A 20705-nucleotide genomic window follows, 5' to 3' on the forward strand; every position below is an offset into this window, starting at 1 on the left:
AGAGTTTTGAACTCTTGCTCTTTTAACTGGTTGTTAAATATTCTTATCATCAGTCTTCTATTCAAACTTATAGAAGTTTCTTCATCTTGCAATCTATGATATTTCAGATAATAAATAACTTGAACTTGGTACAAGTTACAATCCTACAATTTAATTTAAGCAACGGGGATTTTTTGATGAATTGAGCAAAAATATCATAATCTGGATCAGAGAAGAGAATGACAAGATTTTATTTAAGTATCCTCGCAAGGCAGAAGTTTGGATCAACTGACTAGCAAAACATTACAGAATACAATTTTTGTATGTTCAAGAACCTTCAACTGTTCAATAAAGGTGTTTTGACTTTTGCTGCAATATTAGGAAGAGCAAAAAAACAGATAAAGATGAGCATTAGTTAGAGGCACGTTACTACAATTAACCATATAGGATAATTAGAATGCACTCGATACACCTTGTTTTTACGAATTAAAAAACTTGCTATCTATATTGAAACGTTATATTTGGTAACAAATAAATCTAGGCAAGCATGCAAGAGTAATATCTGTAACTATCTCGCTACGCCTACTATAGATATCAATTCACAAAAGGCACAGAATATCAACATTGAGATATGCAAGGCACCATATAAACAAAACTTTGGCATCAAGAGTGAACAGCCAGCTGCATCACGACACAATTCTAGTACAAAACCGAGGCAAAAGGCACTTTAACATTCTTCTCAAATAATGTATAGATTAAAAGTTATTTGAATTGGGCATTGTTAATTGAGAAACTATGAATGGTTAGAAAGTTGTATAAACAGTAAATATTATTTAAATAAACAAAGGTCTGTAGACTCCTCACAAAACAATTTTATTTAACCATAACCATTAGCATGGAATTTAACAGAGCTGGGAACATTCATCTGATTTACTTTCATCAAATGTGAACTGTTGCAACATATTGAAAAAATTTAAATTCAGATTTACTCCCCCAGAGGAATAATTCGATTTAGTATAATAACATTGCTAAATTTTTCAAACTCGAATTCAATCAAATGTTCCAATAATTTATATAAATATATATGACGAAAAATTTAATCAGAACATTTTTTATCAGCATTGTGCAATGATTTGCCATATGTCAGATGTTGAATACAACAGACACTACGCTTTGTAAAAAAAAGGAAAACTTTGTGATAAATTGTATAACTCTGAAGGAATTCTGAAAGACACTTTTAGTTTGGCGAAACAATTCCAATCATAGTTGGGTTTGGTTCTTGCACAAGTCGATTGTCGAATTACTTTTTTTACACCTGGCTGTTTTGTCATTTAATTCGATAACAGAAGCAAGGTACCCCATACTTAATACTTTCTTCGCAATCTATCATTTTCAATACGCAATCTTTCAATTTCTTGTAATAGGAGAGGATTTACAGATGACTGCTCAGCAAGTTGCCTTATTCTCTCATTTTGTTCCGCAAACATTTTAATCAATTGCAAATGCAAATGTCTTAGTTCATCACGAATGTTATCTTCATGTTCTTCCACCATCTCTCGTACAGTGTTTTGTAAAAAATCGAGCTGATATTGAAAAGGATTTGATTGAATATAGTCTGGTTGTTGATGGGGTGTTGACGACGCATCGGTGACTGCACCACCATTTACAAAATCATTTAAAGTGGAATCCTCACTCTGCGGTCGGAATTTCCCAGAAGCATTTTCGCTGGTTGGACTGAGAGAGGAATTCGATGCTGTTGCGCCATTAACTGATATCGCTGATGCACTGTTCATAAGAGGAGTTGAATGATTTACCCTTGTATCACTCCGTGAGCCTCTGCCCAGCTGTCCACTGATGCTACCCCGAGCTGTGCTCTCCTCTTCTCTAGTGAATGGAGTATGAGCTTTATTTATTTCCCCATTTTGTTCTGAGGGCAAACGATTAGCAGAGTTTCTTGTAATAGGATGAATGAAACCAGAGTTTGGAAGCAAAGACCCCCTGCTTGTCCTTTGTGGTTTGTTTTGACTGTGGTATGCAGGGGTGAATGCTGCATCATCTTGTATGCTATCATTCACACTAGCAACAGGAGAGAATATTCCCTCACAGTACGAGCCCATAGTGTCTCTTCGAATTGATGCAACACTTCGATTTGCAGGAGTTTGAAGACCTATATTTTTTTCAAGTTGGCTATTCCTACCAGGTATGATTTTATTGGTAGGACTAATAATACCATCACCATTTATCGGTTTTATCTCATTGGATGAAACTTCAATATCAGGAACTTTGTTTGACCAGGATCTTCTGTTCTTTGCGTGATCTTGTGGTGACTTAGCATTGCTTTTGAATTTTTCTGATGCTGAAGGCTTCAGTTCATCCTTTTGTTGTGTATCTTTTTTTTGTGTTTTCTGCCCAGACTGTTTAGAAGAACTAGATCTCGATGTCCTTGAGCTTTTTCGAAGATATTTTTGTTTACTTGTTTGTGAAACAAGCCTTTGTATTGAGGTTGAGTGGGCGTGAATACTGTATAAAGGTTCTTCGGCTTTCCTTAAATCATATTTATAAATGTTCCCCATGGAGCTTCCTGCACATACATGGACACCATTACTTAAAAAACATACTGCAGTCAATGGTTGACTACTGTTTATAGTTTTAACAACATTATTACCCTGAATGTCATAAAATATAACCTTTTTGTCCAATCCACACGATGAGAGTAGTAAATGATTCAAAGGGGAAAACGATAAATCCATTGCAGGGGCATCATGAGATGTAAATACATGTTTCGTCGCTTGTTTTTCAGTATTCCAGATATGAACAGCCCCATCGTCTGATGTTGTACCCAATGTAGTTGTCACCCACGGTGACTGTTCCAATCCACGTACAGACTGAGGTTTAGATGCTTTTAATTTTGTACAAACAGAACCAGATTCTATTTTCCATACAATAATTTCCCCTGCAGCACATGCAGAAACTACTTTGTCTTCAGCTATTTTATCAATACGTTTGACTGGTGACTGATGGCACTCATTGAAAGTCTTCACTCTCTTTCCAGTTTTGCAATTCCATAAATTTATATCCCCTGTGGTGCCACCAGAAAATAGAGAGGAGCCACTGTGTCCAAAACAAACAGAAGTTTGTTCAGTGCTTTCAGAGAGTTCTCGATAGTTTATATTATTATTTCCTCCACTGCTTGCCCAATCATACAAGACAATACCTCCAGTTGTGGATACACTTGCCAGTTCAGTATTATCATAATTCCATGCAACATCTTTAAAGTTTGAACCAGATGAAGAATCATGGCAATTATACTGCCTTAATGTTCTCATATGTTCTGCATCCCATACCTTGACACTGTCACTTGCTGACACAAACATTGAGACTGAATCTTGCATGTTCAAATCTTTTCCATTGGATGTGTTAAAATTTTTGAAAAATCATCCCTGGTTCATTTAAACATGGTTGAGAGTCATATAGACATATTACTATTATTAATTATACAATGCTATAGAAATTTAAAACATGATATAGCCTAAATGTATAAATTCCACAAATTTCAATTCTGATATAACATAAAAATCAACTACTGTAAATGCTTTATTCCTCATTTTTGTAGTTATGTGTACAATGAAAGCAAACTTTTGCCGCTTTATTTTCATGAGTTCGTTAACATTTAATAACTGATCAATGTCAACAACGTTTAAAGAAAATCTGTATAAGTTACCGTACATATCATTCAGTCATTCCCACATTCTCACTGTCTCAACAAGAATTAATAAAGACTTGCATATCTAGCCTACTTATAAACTTATGCCAAATTTGTTAAAAAATTTATACAAATATATTTAATGCGCATGCAACATGGAGACAGACCGAGTTAATAATACAGTGTTAAATTCCTTCTCTCCAATAATACACCTAAATTTTGAATTCGATAACAAATTTCAGAATTTGGATTCAATTCACAGATTCATACAGACGTATAAACTTGTTGACTTGCCTTACCCCTCTACCGGTAGTCTACCCAGTTACCAGTACGTACCCGACTAGGGTATCTATAAACCTAGTCAGATCCTTCTGATTTTTTTCATGCATCTAAAACAAATAATTGGCTAACTAATCCTTTACCATAGCCTACCGGACGTGGACTGATAACGGGACAAAAGCCATGGTACGGTACCGGTACGCCATATGATTAAGTCGTCTTATCGACTTTCATTACCCCGGGATAAATACGAACTTTCAGACTTTTACAATCTCGGTTATGCGAACCGAAGGGACTATAACACTTTATTTGACGTGAACCAAGCACCAACTGAGGCGGGAATATGGCGGCAAATGTCCCAGACCGGTAGCTGTCGCCATGGCACAGGAATAAGTCACCAAATGACTCACTATTATGTTGTTGTTGTTCTTGCTCTTCTTATTCTTGATGTTCTTGTTCTTTGACACGTTTTAAAAAAATCGCTATTCTCTTTAATTACTGGACCAATTGTTTTGAAATTTTTAGTAGTTAAAGCTGGATTTTATTTGTAGAAGGCTTTTACTTTTATCAATTTCAGATATTCCTGTGAGCTTCATGGGATTTGTCTTTATTTTGAGCTATGACATGGGTCACATAATCGCTGGCAATAGACAATAAGTTTATTTCGTCGTGCAAGAAAACACAATACAAATTCAAAATAGGAAAAAAATAAATATGCGTTACAGTAACGGATTTCATTGCAGTTGACTGGAAGTCGCGAAGGACCAAAAATGGTCATCATAAGTCTGCGACACCAAGATTGAAAACAAGTCAATATTAAAAATTGAAATAAATGAAAGAATAAACACAAATATAAACTTATCCATTCAATAATTAATCAACAAGGTTGATATAAATCAGTATATATGATTTGGGAGAGAAAGTAAAAATAAAAGTCGGGGAAATTCAATTGATATATTACTATAAAATGCGAGTAAATGTGATAAAATTGTACAAGTACATGAAGGCATGATTCCAATGAAATTTGTATATTGCTTGAATTCATTGAATGCTTTATCACAGTAAATAGTAGTTTTAGAACAATAACAATATTATTGTAGCTCTCTAACATTCCCATGATAATAACAACGTGCAAGTGTGGAGTGTCTAACTCTTTTTCATGAATCATCAACAAAATATTAATATTAATATTGGAATCATGCCCTCATGTACTTGTACAATTTTATCACATTTACTCGCATTTTATAGTAATAAATAAAAACAGTTACTTTTTAATATAATTTCATGGTAATGGCGAAGTAGCTGAATTAGGACATAACCCGAGCTTGTAAAAAATCATTCTTTACAATTTTAATTGTCAATGTCATATCTATGAATTTGCTTAATCGGATAAACAGTTGTTGAAAATCTAATTTGCATTTTTATGCCACCAGCATAAAGGTATCAAATTATTAGTTCTAAGTCTCATTTAGTTTCGAAACACTGCTGTGCTGTTTGTGCTGTTTTAAAACCGCACCAATATATATCAGTTTTGTATGTAATTAGCTACATTGTATTGATAGTTTTGAACAATTAAATGTCAAACTTCAAGATAAATAAATATTTTGTTGATGGTTCATGACAAAAAGTTAGACACTCCACACTTGGACGTTGTTATTATCATGGGAATGTTAGACTGCTACAATAATATTGTTATTGTTTTAAAACTACTATTTACTGTGATAAAGCATTCAATGAATTCAAGCAATATACAAATTTCATTGCCTGTGGTGTGCTAATTATAAATAGTTATGTTATTTCGCTGACACTACAAAATTCATTTTTATAAAAAACGCAAAAACTTCATGTCAGTCATATTTCAGAAACAACTACGGATCGATAAATGTGTGAGAGAGAGAGAGATTTATTGTTTTGTCAACCGTAAACGTGTAATCTTGAAGAAAAAAAAATTTGTTTGTAAACTGAAGTCAGCTTTGACATTCTACAGTCTTTATTTATATGCCCAAGCCTGATATGTATTGGTGGAAAAAATTCCCCACGAAACTCTTTAATATGGACGACTATCTCGTGTAAACGGATATATCTCGATAAAATTTTCTATAAATTACAAAATCGAATTAATTGGACGGTGTTTTTAGCTTTATTTGACAGCACAGATCAGATAACAGGCATGTGGAATGTCAAATCAATTATAACTTCTATTTTTCACATATATATCATATCGTCACGCTAATAACCGAATTGCGTAAGTCATTTTTAGCAGTTTTGAGAAAAACGTAAAAAACTTCCTAATAATATTGTTGTGCCATCGAGAGTCCATAATTTGCCATGGTTCAATTTTTTGATCGTAGCCGGATTTAATTTAATTTGTCTGACGCAGTTATGTGACGTCATAATGGCGCACTGTGACTTAGGCAGAAATGTGGGTATGGCTTGGGGACATACGCAATTTTGCAACTTGACTATATGCACCAGTCCTGAAAACCAAACAATCCAAAAACGAATTTAATTCCCAGTATCTACGATGTCTAATCCCCCAAATTGCTGATCTGTTTCAGGTACATTTTTTTATGTTTAAAAATATATATTTCATCAATAAAACACGCTCTGCAAACCCACCGAAATTAGACTTAGATTAAAAATAAAGAATAAAACAGCAATGCATCCAATATAAAAGCCAACCAAGGTGAATTGGACTCGGACAGTGAATATCACAAGTGCATACCTCCCTATACTATAGAATAAATTCAGATTTATAAGCGCTAAACTAGAATCTGAGATGCAAAAACTAGAAAATTTTTCGGCGAGGTTATTTTGCCTTTGTGACGTCACAGTAGTCCTGCGGTAACAACGATAATTCATTATGACGAAACAATTGCACAAATGTGCATGTCATACAAAATCTCCATTTTTATGGGTTTCGGAATTCCTAACAGACAGGTAGGTGCGCAGCATTACATAAATACCTATTTTATAAAAAAAAAACTCAAAACCGCCAAAAATGACTTACGCAATTCGGTTATTAGCTTGACGACATGTGGATTTAAACGGTATCATGAAATGTTAATACATCACATATATACGTTCAAATATATATATATATATATATCCGTACCGCGCCGTTAGATGATGCGAACTGATAGAAAGGGGAAAGAAAACAAAAACCGGAAGGGAATGGAATGAGACAACAAACAACAGGACCGTGGTGTTCCTCGTAATCCGGAACCTCGTTACCGGCTAGCGTTTCCTTATGGATATCCGTGGCACATAGGGATTAGATTAGAGAAATCTGCTGTCCACGAGTGTTTGATATGGCGACTTTAACACAATATTATCGACAAATTAACAAATTTCTCTTGAGATTGTTTCAATGATACTATGCTTCTCTTTGCAATTTGCGTTTATGGATCGTATTTTATCCAATTTAGGAATTCTAACGTTAATCCGTATAGGACGCGTATTTGACTCCATGCAGCGTTGTCCAATGCGTGAAAATACAATCCAAGTAAAATTACATTAATGTAAGTCAATGTAGGTACTCTTCGTCTATTTATCCACACACAGGCTATAAATACTGCTCATTTCGTCACGACTCACAGTGTCATGCTACGAATAAACTGGAATCATGCCCTCATGTACTTGCACAATTTTATCACATTTACTCGCATTTTATAGTAATAAATGGAAACAGTTACTTTTAAATATAATTCCATGGTAATGGCGAAGTATCTGACTTAATTAAAACATAACCCGAGCTTGTGAAAAATCATTCTCTACCATTTTAATTGCCATTATCTTATCTATGAATTCGCTTATTCGGATAAACAGTCGTTGAGATTTTGAGATCTATTTTGCATTTTTATACCACCAGCATAAAGGTATCAAATTATTAATTCTAAGATATATTCAAAGTAATTTAATGCCATTGTATCAAAACATAATAAATTTGTGGACGCAAAATATGTAACCAAATATATAACCATATTACAGAATCTTGAGAATATATGTACGGAAATTTTCGTACGTGTTGCTATGATTTTTTGCGAACAGTTTTAGCATTTTGATTTATTATTTTTTGTTTCATTATTCCGCTGAAATTACCCCCTCACAGAAGTAAACTGGCATGACAAAAGTTAGTTTCATACTTGACTACAATAGCACAAGTTTGAGTGTCGCATACATACGCTGTCACAGCTTTTGTATTTGTTCATCGTAAAATTCCATCAATTCCATCCTTATTTCATCCATTGTTCAATGCCATATTTCAGATTGTAAACAACATCTTCCCAAAATGTGAATAATTTAAAATCGCTCAGAGACCCATTTGTGAAATTTAGTAACAATTGTCCTTTCAATCAAATATCATTGGTTGGTTGATGGGAAATTTTGCAGCATGGTTGAATACTTTACATGCCTATGTACTATAATTATGTATGCTTGCAAGTAAGCTCGCGTGCACAATATGCAATGGTATGTGCGCGTGCAGTACATGCATGATGCGCATGCTCAGTGCGCCTTGCCAGAGATCACGTGATCTTAAAACGCAGGCTGAGCTGCGGTTGGCGCATTTATAACTAAAACAACTAAGACCGCGTAGCTCGACAAAATGGCGCTAGTGATAAAGGACAGATTTTTTTTCATTTTTCAGTAATTTGGGTACTTTTTGTTTATTGTATTTTGTTAAGAAGAGTTACAGTTTATTTACATCATTCGGGTTGAACTAAGCGTACAAAACAACTAGCTCAATTCTATGACACGAATTTGGTGACGACCCGCGATATGATTTATAAAGATGACTATATAGTCACGTCGTGACATTTGCAGACTTCCCTATGAGCTCACAGAATAGTTGAGTTTACAAATAAGACTTTTTGTCTTTCTTACGGACAAAAAAGGCAATGAAAATGTACCAGTATTGGTGGGCAATTTAGGAAGGAAAAGATTAGAGAATACAGGATTTTCATTTTCCGTTTTCAAAAGCTTATGAAAACGGGATATCCTATATTACAGACCTGACCGCTTTTCATGCACAGATTGTTTGTTTACTATGTTGGGGAAATCTTGTATATTCATGAAGTATTTCATACACAATCTAGCCTGCCTAGAAGTTTCGTTTTAAACGACCGGGATTTCCTAATTTTTCCCAGTTAAATTATTATTTCATTTTGTAATTGTTTTATAAATAGATGTCATAAAGTCATTTATCCACAAATTTAGCTTAAAGTGTTCGGACTGTTTATTAGATCCCTCCACTTTTATCTTTATATTTAAATTTTCTGATAGATTGTTCAACGCTCGCCAGAATATGCAAATCAGGTTCATGAAATGAAATAAGAAATTTAAATCTATCAATTTCAAATTATAGACTGTTTGTTGTCCATAGGCGATAACTAAATAAATTGCATATGAATTTGTGTTTAAATAAGACTTAATTTAAAGTACAATATTAAATATTACGATCATAAAATAGTTGTGATATGTCGGAGGTATTTTACAGCTGTAATGTTGTAACACCAAGCAGAATTAGAATTTGTATCTCAATACTAATTATGATTTCAATAACCACAACGTAAAAATGATACTATGGATACAGAATTTAATTCAATAAAAAATGATATAGAACATTGATATTTCAAAATTTTACCGTTTTTTTCGTTCACTAAAAATTCCCCATACACTATTATATTTGTAGATGTTTTTCAATTATCGAATCTTGTAATTTATTAGAAAGCTTCCAAAGGAAAATTACTGTTAAATTTCTGTTTCAGAAAATACAAATATGCGTGGCAAAATTAAGTACGCGGCAATCATAAGACTTTTCCCTGTTGGTGTGTACCTATTTATGTTTCAAAGGCAAACACGCGCTTCTAAATGGCTTCGAAACCGAAAAAGTAAGCGAGCACGTGTTCTATTTGATGACTGAAATACTCGTTTTGGTCATGAGGCTAGCCAGCTGTGCAACAAAGTGAGTTAGTTAGGCGTGGTGTGAGAAGAGAGAAATACTCTTGGGGCAATCTCATCATCTCTAGATGAAACAAAATTGTAGGGAACACAATAGCTTTACGTTGTTTCCCCACTAAGTACCTATAAGTTATTAATTGCATTCACAATGACAATTGAAAAACAAAATTTGTGTTGTTTCCGCGATGTACTACCGCATTATCTACCTCATTTCCAATTGTCTTGCGTATAGGAATGCATCGGGTATCCGTATTATCGTATCATTGTCGTAGGACCACTGAAAACAATTTTCCTATTAAAAAGACTGCATTCATTGCAAAAATGTTCCCTAACGCGACTTTTTCGATCGTTCAAACCGATTATAACTGATGATATATTTTAACTTAGTCGAACAAGTTATTTCGACAACTGAATCTTTAAATATAGCAATATTAAATTGGAAATTTTCATTTCTTCCTGCAGTTTTCCAAATTGAGTAAAATGCAAAATAGATGGCCGAATGTTGGATTCACAATTCATAAAAAGGTGTTTATCACTGACTCCACACACAAAAATATGGAAATAAATCTGTTTTTCTATATTAAATACCAACAAAACTTTCAGCATGCCGAAAATGTAATCACTATAAATAAAACGCGTATAATAGGGTAAATATAAACATTCAATAACCGCAAATGTTCACAGTTCTTCAATTCAGCTTTTGATTAATATTACATCATTGACTAGAAAAACGCAAAGTCCAGTTTGAATTGGATTGGACTCAATTAAAAACACGGGGTCCAGAAGGTACAAACACATTTATTTTTAATTAATGTCCGCATTGGCATGAATATTTTCGAGCTATTTTAAATTAGACGACAGACCGGGTATGTTATTTTTTCCAAAACTGATGAAGATCAGACAAATTTTGAAATTTCATTTGCCCATAATATATGGAGAAAACTCGTGAGTCGCTATTTTTCTATTTTCATTTCTAGTTTTTTGCAAACAACTCAATATATACATTCATGTATTTGGAAGTATCATGTATAAATTTTATGAAATCTCGAGGGTTAAGGATTAAGAATTTATATGCTTTAAAATCAATGCTATACTATTTACCACCTCTTTGGTGCATAAAATTATGATCTCGTTTTACATCGTAAGGCCTGTGTGTAGTGGATTAAAAGTTGAAAAATTGTTGTGTCGCAACGGGCGAGTGTGGGCTGGGGATTAACGTGATATGTGAGTAGGATAACGCACCATACAGAAACAGACTGGGCTTATTACATTATGGCGCTTAGTACAAAAGAGAAAAAGGTTCCAGGCTATGCTACCTTTTCTTTTTCTCTTTTGTTTAACTAAGTAAAGTATTTAACTCGGCCGGTGTTTTCTATCCGGAATTATTATAATGGTGACAAGGAAAGGGATAGTGTAATATACTTGATTAGATCCGTCCGCTTTTTATTAAGAGAGGAAAAGCAGTCTATTGAGTAAGAAAAATATGACAAAGTAATGAATTTTAATACTTCTGTTTTTGTTTTATCTTTAATGAAGCAGTTAGACAAATATACTCTGTACATCTTGTGATTTCCGTTTAATCGAAGCAAACCTATTGGCCACGTCAACATTAGGGAATTTAAAATTTCCGAAAATTGATTGCATATTGAAGAAAAGCAGAAAAAAAATACTCAAATACAAATTTTGGTTTAAAGGAAGAAAATATCTTCAAGGTATGTAGCAAACTTGATGTAACATTCGCAATCAAAAAATTTAAAATAGTTCATTTTCGAATCCCGATCAGTTTTATTATGTTGGATATTCTGTTGCTCGTTCAACATATAGTGTACATGTTATAGTGTAATATGTATAAAGACAAACAGGCCAAGAGTAATATCTCAAAATAGTAACATACTTTATGCATTTGCTACCAATGTTAAAAATAGATTAGGTTGGAAAATTTGAACAAGTTTAGTCTTGTCGAACGCAATTGATTAGATTTGAAAAATTTCAGGAAATAGAATATAATTTCCTTTTCCTGCTCACGTGTCACTATATGGTTAACAAATGAGCCTTTGAGTTCCGGGCGTGTGCGTGGTGTCTTGAATGCCTAAATCTCGCTGCTGTATTAAGCCGCAGATTAATTCCAATACATATACAGTCTATACATAAATAAGGTGCTTTTTGGGAGCACTTTTCATCAACAATTCTCCTACTGCACAAGGCATAATACAGTCAGTAATAATGTTAGAAGTGGGTCATATTAGGTACAGTTATAAGTGCTGCTGCTTCTATTCTATTGAATTGTCAAAAATGCTTGTTATGTGTTTGGATTCCATTTTTTGGTAACAGTTTACAATAGAATATATAAAACACGATTTCGGTAGTGATTTTTGATTATAACAGGATGAAGGAACATGTACATTAGCGAAAATAAGGCATCAGAAATAGTTCAAAAATCTTTAAATTAACATAAATCATAACAATCAGATAAAGCATTTAGAAGATTGATTGGCACTGATGTGTCGCGTCTATTTTTTGCGTGGGCCAACATAATGCTTTGTCCACGAGTCACAATAAAAATGCAGAAGGCGTGTGCGAAGCTTATGCGCAAGCGTCTCGAAGCGCTTCTAGGGCGCATGCGACTTCCGGTTTAAAATTCGTTATACATTAATCAAATTCGTTCGACAATTTTTGGCATGCTTTCAGAGCGATATGTTGAGCAGCATCATATCGATTTCCAAATTAAAAATATTTTCACCATTGTGAACGGAGGTGGGTACATCCACCACTAATTTTCCACGTTATTCCAATACTGAAAAAAAAATTCGAACAATTTTTAGCAGCTGTTAAATTGAAGAGAAATATACATCTGATTAAAATCACAACCCAGACTGAATTGACAAAAGGATGCAACTCATTTTTTCTATCTGTCACTCACTAAGCTAAGGTAACATTGGCGGCAAGGTACTGAATTCCGTAAAGTGGAATAGAGGATTCAATTCTACTTTTATATGAATTTGCCGGAAATTACTGAGTTTCCTCGATTCGAATTTACTATAGTGTTAGTAAACACTGCCGCAAATTCATCGCATTTTGTTGAAGTACTTCCATAATTTCCGAAGTGCGAAGTCTTGGGCCTAGGCCGGTTATCATCTATATGCGAATGGTATGGAGGAAACGCTTCTGAATTCAGTCAAAAACCGTCTATGATATACTTCAGTGTTTACTTGTGTTTAAAATATTTAATGTACCCCCCCCGCTTAAGAAAATTTATTTTGTACAATTAATAAAATGTTTGTGCTTTCGAAAAGTTTCCAGTCATGCAAAACATTTAAAAATGCAAAGGTTAAATTGTTTGTGTGCAGCAGTTTTGTTGTTAATTCCTATTTCGCCTTGATAATTGATAATATATTTATATATAATAGTGTGGATTTCACAAGTATAATGACGGGTGCCATTAAAAAATGGCAACAACACTGGCAAAACTTTCCAAACGCATCCACAAGCACTTCCTCCAATACGTGGAATTGACTTTTCGTAATTGTTCTGCCCTAACTACAGTTATAGTTCCCGGTTTGACACATTCAAAATTTTCCCGCGATATTGTCGCTTGAATTGTTTAGTTAAAACGTTGGGTTTGGATAAAAATATTCACTACACACTTCTCGTGTACATATGGAAAACATCTGCGTGGAACTGGCTAGAGAACAAGCCGTGATTAAGTTTACAAGTTTTTTTCCAAAAAGAAGTCAAATCGATTGGGTAGATCGAGCGAGAATTGTTGTTCCCTTCCAAACTTTTATCTTGAAATCAAGCACAACAACATTCTGTTAAAATCTAAGGTTTGGCAATGTTTACCGAGTTATAAAATTACTTTACATTGGGATCCAGCGTTTTAAATTCAACGGACCCTACAAAATCATTATCACGCATGTACAATTTTTACGGACAATTTTGTCGATATCATAAAACCGTTCCCCATAATTTGAATCATACGTATTCAAAGTAAGCATCTATATCCTTCATTTCGACAACACATATACCACGATTTGGAAAATCGACGGTTCTACAGTATTGTTTACTAAACATAAACTGTATGAATATTGTTATCTTTTGAGGTTATGTTAAGCTGAACGTGAAAAGGAAAAAAAATGATGCCAGTGGTTATAATTTCAACTTTGGATGCCCGCGTGTACCTTGTATAATATAAATCGTATCATAACGAATTATTATTTATGAAATGGGCGAAGTAATAGGCCGAAGTACACTAGCACATGCACGCGCTACTGCATGGCAACCGCAGTCTGAGCGGTGTAGTAATCCGCCGATGCAGGAAACAGCGTCATATCCTGAATCGGGCAGCGAACAATCCAACGCAGGCTGTAACGCAATGGCAAGCCGTTCACTCACTAGCTGTTTGTTATTCAGTGTTTTATAATAATTTGTCCCGATCTCAAAATACCGTGTGGGCGACCGCTATTCAAAACTAGCTAGACGAGGTCATCGACTGACACAAATGTAAGGAGAAATAGGCCAATCTGGCAATGACATGATTCTATTAAAATCACCAATTGTGGGAAAAATTATGTGACAAATGTCCGAATCATTGACCTAAAATCTTTTATAACTTATTTACGCTGCAAAAAATTTGCTGATATTTACGATTTTTGGTGTAATATTGTAAAATTGAATGGAAAACGAGATGTGAAATCAATTATGCTCTTTTTTTTATTCAATTCGTTAATTTCTTGTTCATTCCACGTCGGAATATGATCCTTTTTGACCACGTTGTAGTCCGTGTTTGCGTTTGGACATTGATTTCACTAATCCACATTATCACAAGAGAAACAAACAAAATGGCGCTCGTCTCGGCGATAAAATAAATCAACCTTATCAACAGTTAACTTATAATGTACGCCATTCAAGAAAAATGCTTTTTGCGAGCTATTTTCCACGTTTAATTTCGGTTATTACCAAATAATATTCTTTTGAAAATCGTACTCTATATATAGCATGATGGCATTTAACGTCAATACAATTTTGATATGAATTTGTTTCATTTCAGGCGAAGGACGAAAACAGCACAAAAGCAGATTTTTGAACAGATCTTACTTTGGAGCAAAGACCCTTATAAGAAGGGAGAAAAATGCTGAGGTAAGATTGGAGGCCTCCGAAGATTTAGTAAAGAGAACTTGCGCTATAAATGTTGTAACGTAATTTCGTTAAAAACAACTAAGAAATTGACCGTGCCACGAACCGTGAATGACCGTTTTAGATCGGTTGATTCATTTTTTTAATGCCTTCAACAACAGAAGCTGAAATTGTTGATCTATGTCCCTTAGTCGTGACCACGTCATGTATATTTGAACCCTTGCACGGCTCGTTTAGCTGTTAATGAGGATGCAATACCTCGGTATTGATAGTGCCAGACTTTTGATATTCAATGCATAAACTTTCGCCATAAAAATTTCTCCAGTAGCTTAGTGAAAAATACAACAGTCGGTAATACGAAATGAAATATGAGATGTTCATTGAATCTATTCATTCTCATCGACTAATTTATTAATAGAAAAATATATATATTAAATGATGAAATAATTATAATATATTTCCAATTGTAACTGATTGTAAGAACAATTTGAATGCAACTCAACAATGGTATAATTGTCGTATTGAATTGCAAAATATAATCTAAGCTCATAGATTCATCGTTTATGAATAGCCTATTCGATAATCAGTTGGTTGTTGTGAAATATATAAGGCTTATCAAGTGATTCGAAATATTACTTTATATATATATATATATACTATGTAGAATATTTTGATCCGATGTTTCCCATTTACTTGTTTATTCGTTTGAAACATATTTTGACAAAAATTACATATTTTTAGTATGAGCAGTCTTCCTGAAGATTTCTCTGTCAAAACACGACGAGCGCAAAACGAGCTTCCTCCAGGACTTGTGCCAACTGCACCAGCAAGAAAGGCCGATCCTAACTTGTGCAGTGAAGTGGGAGGAACGTACGACATTGCAAATAACCATTCTCCCGTGGAAGCTGCAGATCTTCGATATCGTGCGTATAATAATCAAACGGACAGTAAACGTCACCCTAGTCCACCCCACTTATACCGCAATCCAGATCCATTCTTGGGTAACGGTACACAAAAACCTGATTCTTATCCAGAAAATAACAACAATAATCATCACAACAGCAACTTGGCAAGAGGGAAAGATTCACCTATCAGTCGCCAAGACTTCAGTCAATCACTCTGCACAGATAAGTTTGCCACAAACGGATCTGTATCTCCTCCAGTTGGTCAACATCCATTCATCAACCAAGCACTTAGCAACGGACCATCATCTACCGTGAACGACGGCAGTTCATCGTTTTCTTCATTCCTCCAGGACACGGAAAATCATATCGGTTTGCAGATGACAAATGGAATGGCTTCTTCCAATAATTCCTCTAGTGTAGGAACACCACCCAAACTATACAGCGACCCGGTCTACGTTAAAGAAGAACTATCAGGAGCGCTTACTCCGCCAGATTTAGCAGTCAGTGCGGATCAAAGTTCAGAAATCGTTACCGACGCAACATCTACCAGATCTCATAGCCTCACATCCATGGCGCCATTTCAGTCATCACAGCCTCCCCAAAATTTGACTTCCACTTCGTCTTCGTCAATTGACTACACAATGTCTTCATCCGCATTCAGACCTCCCCATTCTACATCAAGCCAAGATTACTATCACAGTCAAATGAGCGCCTCTTTCTCAGGTGCTTTCAAAAGAGAATCTTCGAACACAATAAGAGGCAATGCGTCGATTTCTTCTCCGAGCGAAACAACTCGTTCCAATTCAAGACCAACATCCGCCAGCATGCCACCTCCTCTACAAATGACGGATACACTCGCAGCTGCTGTCAGTGGAATAACTTCACATCCCTATACAGCTGCCTCATCGTTTTCTTCTTATCATGGTGTTTCACGACCTGATTCTGAAAGAACAAACACCCCGACTGGTGCTGCAGGCTCATACGGCCAGAATACTTATTCATCCGCTCCCCCGCCGCTAGTACAAAGCAACGACAACATACAACAGCAACAACGATCCGATGCAGATCCACAGAAGAGAGTGATTGTACCCGCAGGTAAATGACTTAAAATATTAACGTTTTAAAAATCCATCCATCAGTGTATGACATTTTATCTTTGACCTTACACCTCGGTTATATTTATGTAGATCCTCTGGTATGGTCTTGTGAACATGTGCAAGAATGGCTTGGATGGGCAATCGCCGAATATAATCTCCAAGGTGTAAATACATCTTCCTTTGCCTCCTTCGATGGGCGTCAATTGTGTCAACTAAATAAAGATCACTTTTATAGTTTAACAAGCCAAGCTAATGCCGATGTTCTTCTTGGACACCTGAGTTATTTGAGAAGTAAGTTTCTATAACAATTTTGTCATTAGTTAACCACCCCCAAGTTATTATTATTAATGAAAAAGGATACCAAAAATATGCCGTAAAATCATAATAAATTTTTTCAGGACCAACAAGTCTCTTGCCAAATCTTAGTTCTGACGATGTTGAAGACGTTATACACGGAGGTGGTGCTTTCCGATACCCAGGCATGTCCAGAAGTTCATCATATGACCCACCTTACGATATGATGGGGCCATCAAGATCCCCACGATATGTTACAAGCACCGGGGAAAAAGGTATGAATCCTCATTGAAGGACACATGTTTGTTATGGCCCATTAAATGCCTAGTCAACATAATAATAACTGAATTTTTGTTTTATTTCAGTTGATCCATACCAATTGTTTGGACCCACAAGTGCACGATTATCTAATCCTGGTAGCGGTCAGATTCAACTATGGCAATTTTTGCTAGAGCTGTTGAGCGATCCGGCAAATTCAACCTGTATTACATGGGAAGGTACAAACGGGGAATTCAAGATGGTAGACCCGGACGAAGTTGCACGCCGGTGGGGCGAACGAAAAAGCAAACCAAATATGAACTACGACAAACTGAGCAGAGCATTAAGGTAGGCAAATTCATTCTTCACTTTAGTTAGTTCCGAATTAACCGGTTATTCGAATAGCTCTCTTGTGTTTATTCAACACTAGAATATCATTTAGTGTTTGCTTATGGATCGGATAGTGTGTGTATTTAAATGACGATGTGATTATATTCATTTTTGTTGGTGCCTATTCAAGACCACATTCGGAGCTAATTTGTAAAAACATGAAATTCTTTCTCAATATTTTAGTTTTGCTGTCACGTAAACCATTCCATTTGTCATAGAATACGTCATCAACACGGGGAGAAGCATTTGGTACTTTAATGAAAAATATAGTCTGGTGCACAACAGTACACCAATTATGAACATCATTTAATAATAATAATAATAACAGCGGCTCCGATGGGCCTGTGTGAAAGTCATTGACAACACATTTTAGTTGAATTGTTTTTAAACTAAATTATATTCATTTTTAGGTACTACTATGATAAAAACATCATGACCAAAGTTCATGGAAAAAGGTACGCTTACAAATTTGACTTCCAAGGACTCGCCGCATCATTGCAGCCACAACCCGATCATACACCATTCACATACTCCAGAGATATGCATTTCATGACTCCCGGTTATTCCTTTGCCTCGCCAGTGCCTCCAGCACCAATGACAATGCATCATTCGAGAGGAATTCCCGGCAAAGGAAGTTATAGACACCATCCTCCGCCGGCGTTGAATTACCCTTCACATGCTCAGGGAATGGCTCCAGATCCACAGCACTATTCAGCGTGGTCATCATCTGGGCACGGAATGGGATATTCCAGTAGTTCACTGAACCCACATCCAAATCAACCACTGCCTCAGACTTCGTATTACAACTGAACCCAAATACGTATATATTTCGATGCTGCGAAATACGGGTAAATTGCAAGAACGGATGTTCCAGCCTTAGTTGTTCTGAATCAATATAATTTGCAGATGACTAGAAAGTAAGGTGCTGATCAAATAAGAGCTGCTTTAAATTCAATCACTGTCAAAATAACAAGCTATTTGTGCAAGTTTTAAATTGCATTTGTTCATCAGTTAATATGCCACCTGGTCGGTCAAACGCTTATGAAAGGTGGATAGTTCCATTATGGTGCCTTAAAAATTATACTTATTATTTTTAATATTGTTTTTAAGTTACGCACAGGAATAATTATGGTTATTTTTTGTTTGAATTTTTATAACTTATATGAAGAATGGCCTGTCTCGTTATTACTTTGCTGTTTTGCGTTATTACTCTTTTCTTTTAAATATCAATGACTAGTGCCTTTATTTGTGTATTTCTCAGAAGCCAAAAATGTTTAATAATTTGACATTCCAAAATAAAAATATTTCGTTTATTTTCAACGTGTTGAAAATTATCTTTATGCAATCTATCAAGTGCATTGCGACATTCCCGTAGTTTTGCTCCGTGTATTCTTCAACTTGTTTGTATTTTTTATTCTTAGTTGGTGCATTCTTTTTTTTAGACAAGGGACGTTTTATATAGTCTTTAATTTGTCTATAAACTTCCTATTGTAAAGGACAAAATTTAAAACACCATAAATGTGTGTTCACTCTGAGTTCAGTGTGTCACTTGTGGCTGGTGTAAATATTGTCGGCACAATATACCATTTGCTATTATGCCAGAATGCTTACTTATCTACATGGTGAATGTATTAGTATTTTTTCTGGCTCTAACTGGATTAAAGTCGTCCATAATTACGGCGTATATTCTATAACATTTAGAATAAAACACTGTACACTACATAAAAAATCACTGATTAATTGGCCAAACGCCATGCACGTTAATGGGGTTGAATGGGAAATTACACGAAACAGTTCTGGCCCACATGTATTGCATTTGTTCTATCGTCAAATTTCTATTTTTGATGTTTTAAAACTTTTTGTGAGTTTATATATATGTGTACCATCCTATGGCCAACTAAAATTTAACTGCTGAACTTGGTTTTCGCAAGAGAGATATACTTTGAAATAATCCCTATCTTTATAGGAATTGCCAGATAAAGTGCTAGAATATTTGTTTTTCGTAATTTTGTGTTTCGCCAAAGTAAAGTAAAAGAAAATTTGAACCAGAGTCTGATTTATTCTTCTAACCGGTGAAGCATATTAGGACTTTACATGTGTTCGAATATATGTAGACAGTTAAACAGTTTCAAGTCACCATCATAGTTTCTGTTATGAACATTTAAATGAGCCACACGGTTGTAGTTTTGAAATGTTCTAATAGTGATTCCTCGGAAACAATTGTCCTTCAAGAAACAACAAATATAAGTCATCATCCACGCAAAGTCATGGTTTAAAATGGTTATAGTAAAAGATTTCTACACTTGTGAGCCCAGGCACCAAGCTGCGTAGACGACATCGCCAGGATATCTGGAGATTACCCCTTGTGCTATCTCTCGGCTGCTTAGAATGGCCTCAGTAATATTCAGACTACAATGTTAACAATTTTTGTAATTCATTAACAAGAAAGTGGCAGTTTAAAATACGTTTCAGTTCCCTGTTTTTGCAAAGCCGTAAAATATACTGGGAACTCTTGAAACAAACGATGGGATTCCATAAGGTGATGTTCCATTATCAACTAAATATACACATACAGCCAATTGATTAGCATCACAGATATCCAATTTTGTCACAAATATACAACAAGTCATTAACAGGAGATATTAACAAGAGAGTGTGCTAGAGTTCTATTCAGCAATATATGTTTAAGACTGTTTTTGACTAAAA

The 20705-nt window shown here is 35.0% G+C and overlaps 2 protein-coding genes across 2 annotated transcripts; one reads left to right on the plus strand and one right to left on the minus strand.

Moving 5' to 3' along the window:
* Positions 1-214: 214 nt before the first annotated feature.
* On the minus strand, positions 215-3519 carry LOC120327177 (protein NEDD1-like). Its single transcript, XM_078111379.1, has one exon. It carries the CDS (start codon positions 3369-3371, stop codon positions 1344-1346), a length of 2028 nt encoding a protein of 675 aa, XP_077967505.1. The 5' UTR covers positions 3372-3519; the 3' UTR covers positions 215-1343.
* Positions 3520-11443: 7924 nt separating this feature from the next.
* Positions 11444-20049, plus strand: LOC120327172 (uncharacterized). Its single transcript, XM_039393605.2, has 7 exons — positions 11444-11634; positions 14970-15058; positions 15797-17055; positions 17148-17348; positions 17456-17626; positions 17717-17957; positions 18410-20049. The coding sequence occupies exons 2-7, from the start codon at positions 15051-15053 to the stop codon at positions 18807-18809; spliced, it is 2280 nt and encodes a 759-aa protein (XP_039249539.1). The 5' UTR covers positions 11444-11634; positions 14970-15050; the 3' UTR covers positions 18810-20049.
* Positions 20050-20705: the final 656 nt, after the last annotated feature.

Source organism: Styela clava, chromosome 4 (assembly GCF_964204865.1).
Source record: "Styela clava chromosome 4, kaStyClav1.hap1.2, whole genome shotgun sequence".
Classification (NCBI taxonomy): Eukaryota; Metazoa; Chordata; class Ascidiacea; order Stolidobranchia; family Styelidae; genus Styela; species Styela clava.

Bases quoted from the DNA above. Each gene is read 5' to 3' on its own strand.
- LOC120327177 (XM_078111379.1), bottom strand. From the start codon at position 3,371: ATGCAAGATTCAGTCTCAATGTTTGTGTCAGCAAGTGACAGTGTCAAG.
- LOC120327172 (XM_039393605.2), top strand. The intron at 17,627-17,716 runs GTATGAATCCTC...GTTTTATTTCAG, and splicing joins TACAAGCACCGGGGAAAAAG to TTGATCCATACCAATTGTTT. The intron at 17,958-18,409 runs GTAGGCAAATTC...ATTCATTTTTAG, and splicing joins AAACTGAGCAGAGCATTAAG to GTACTACTATGATAAAAACA.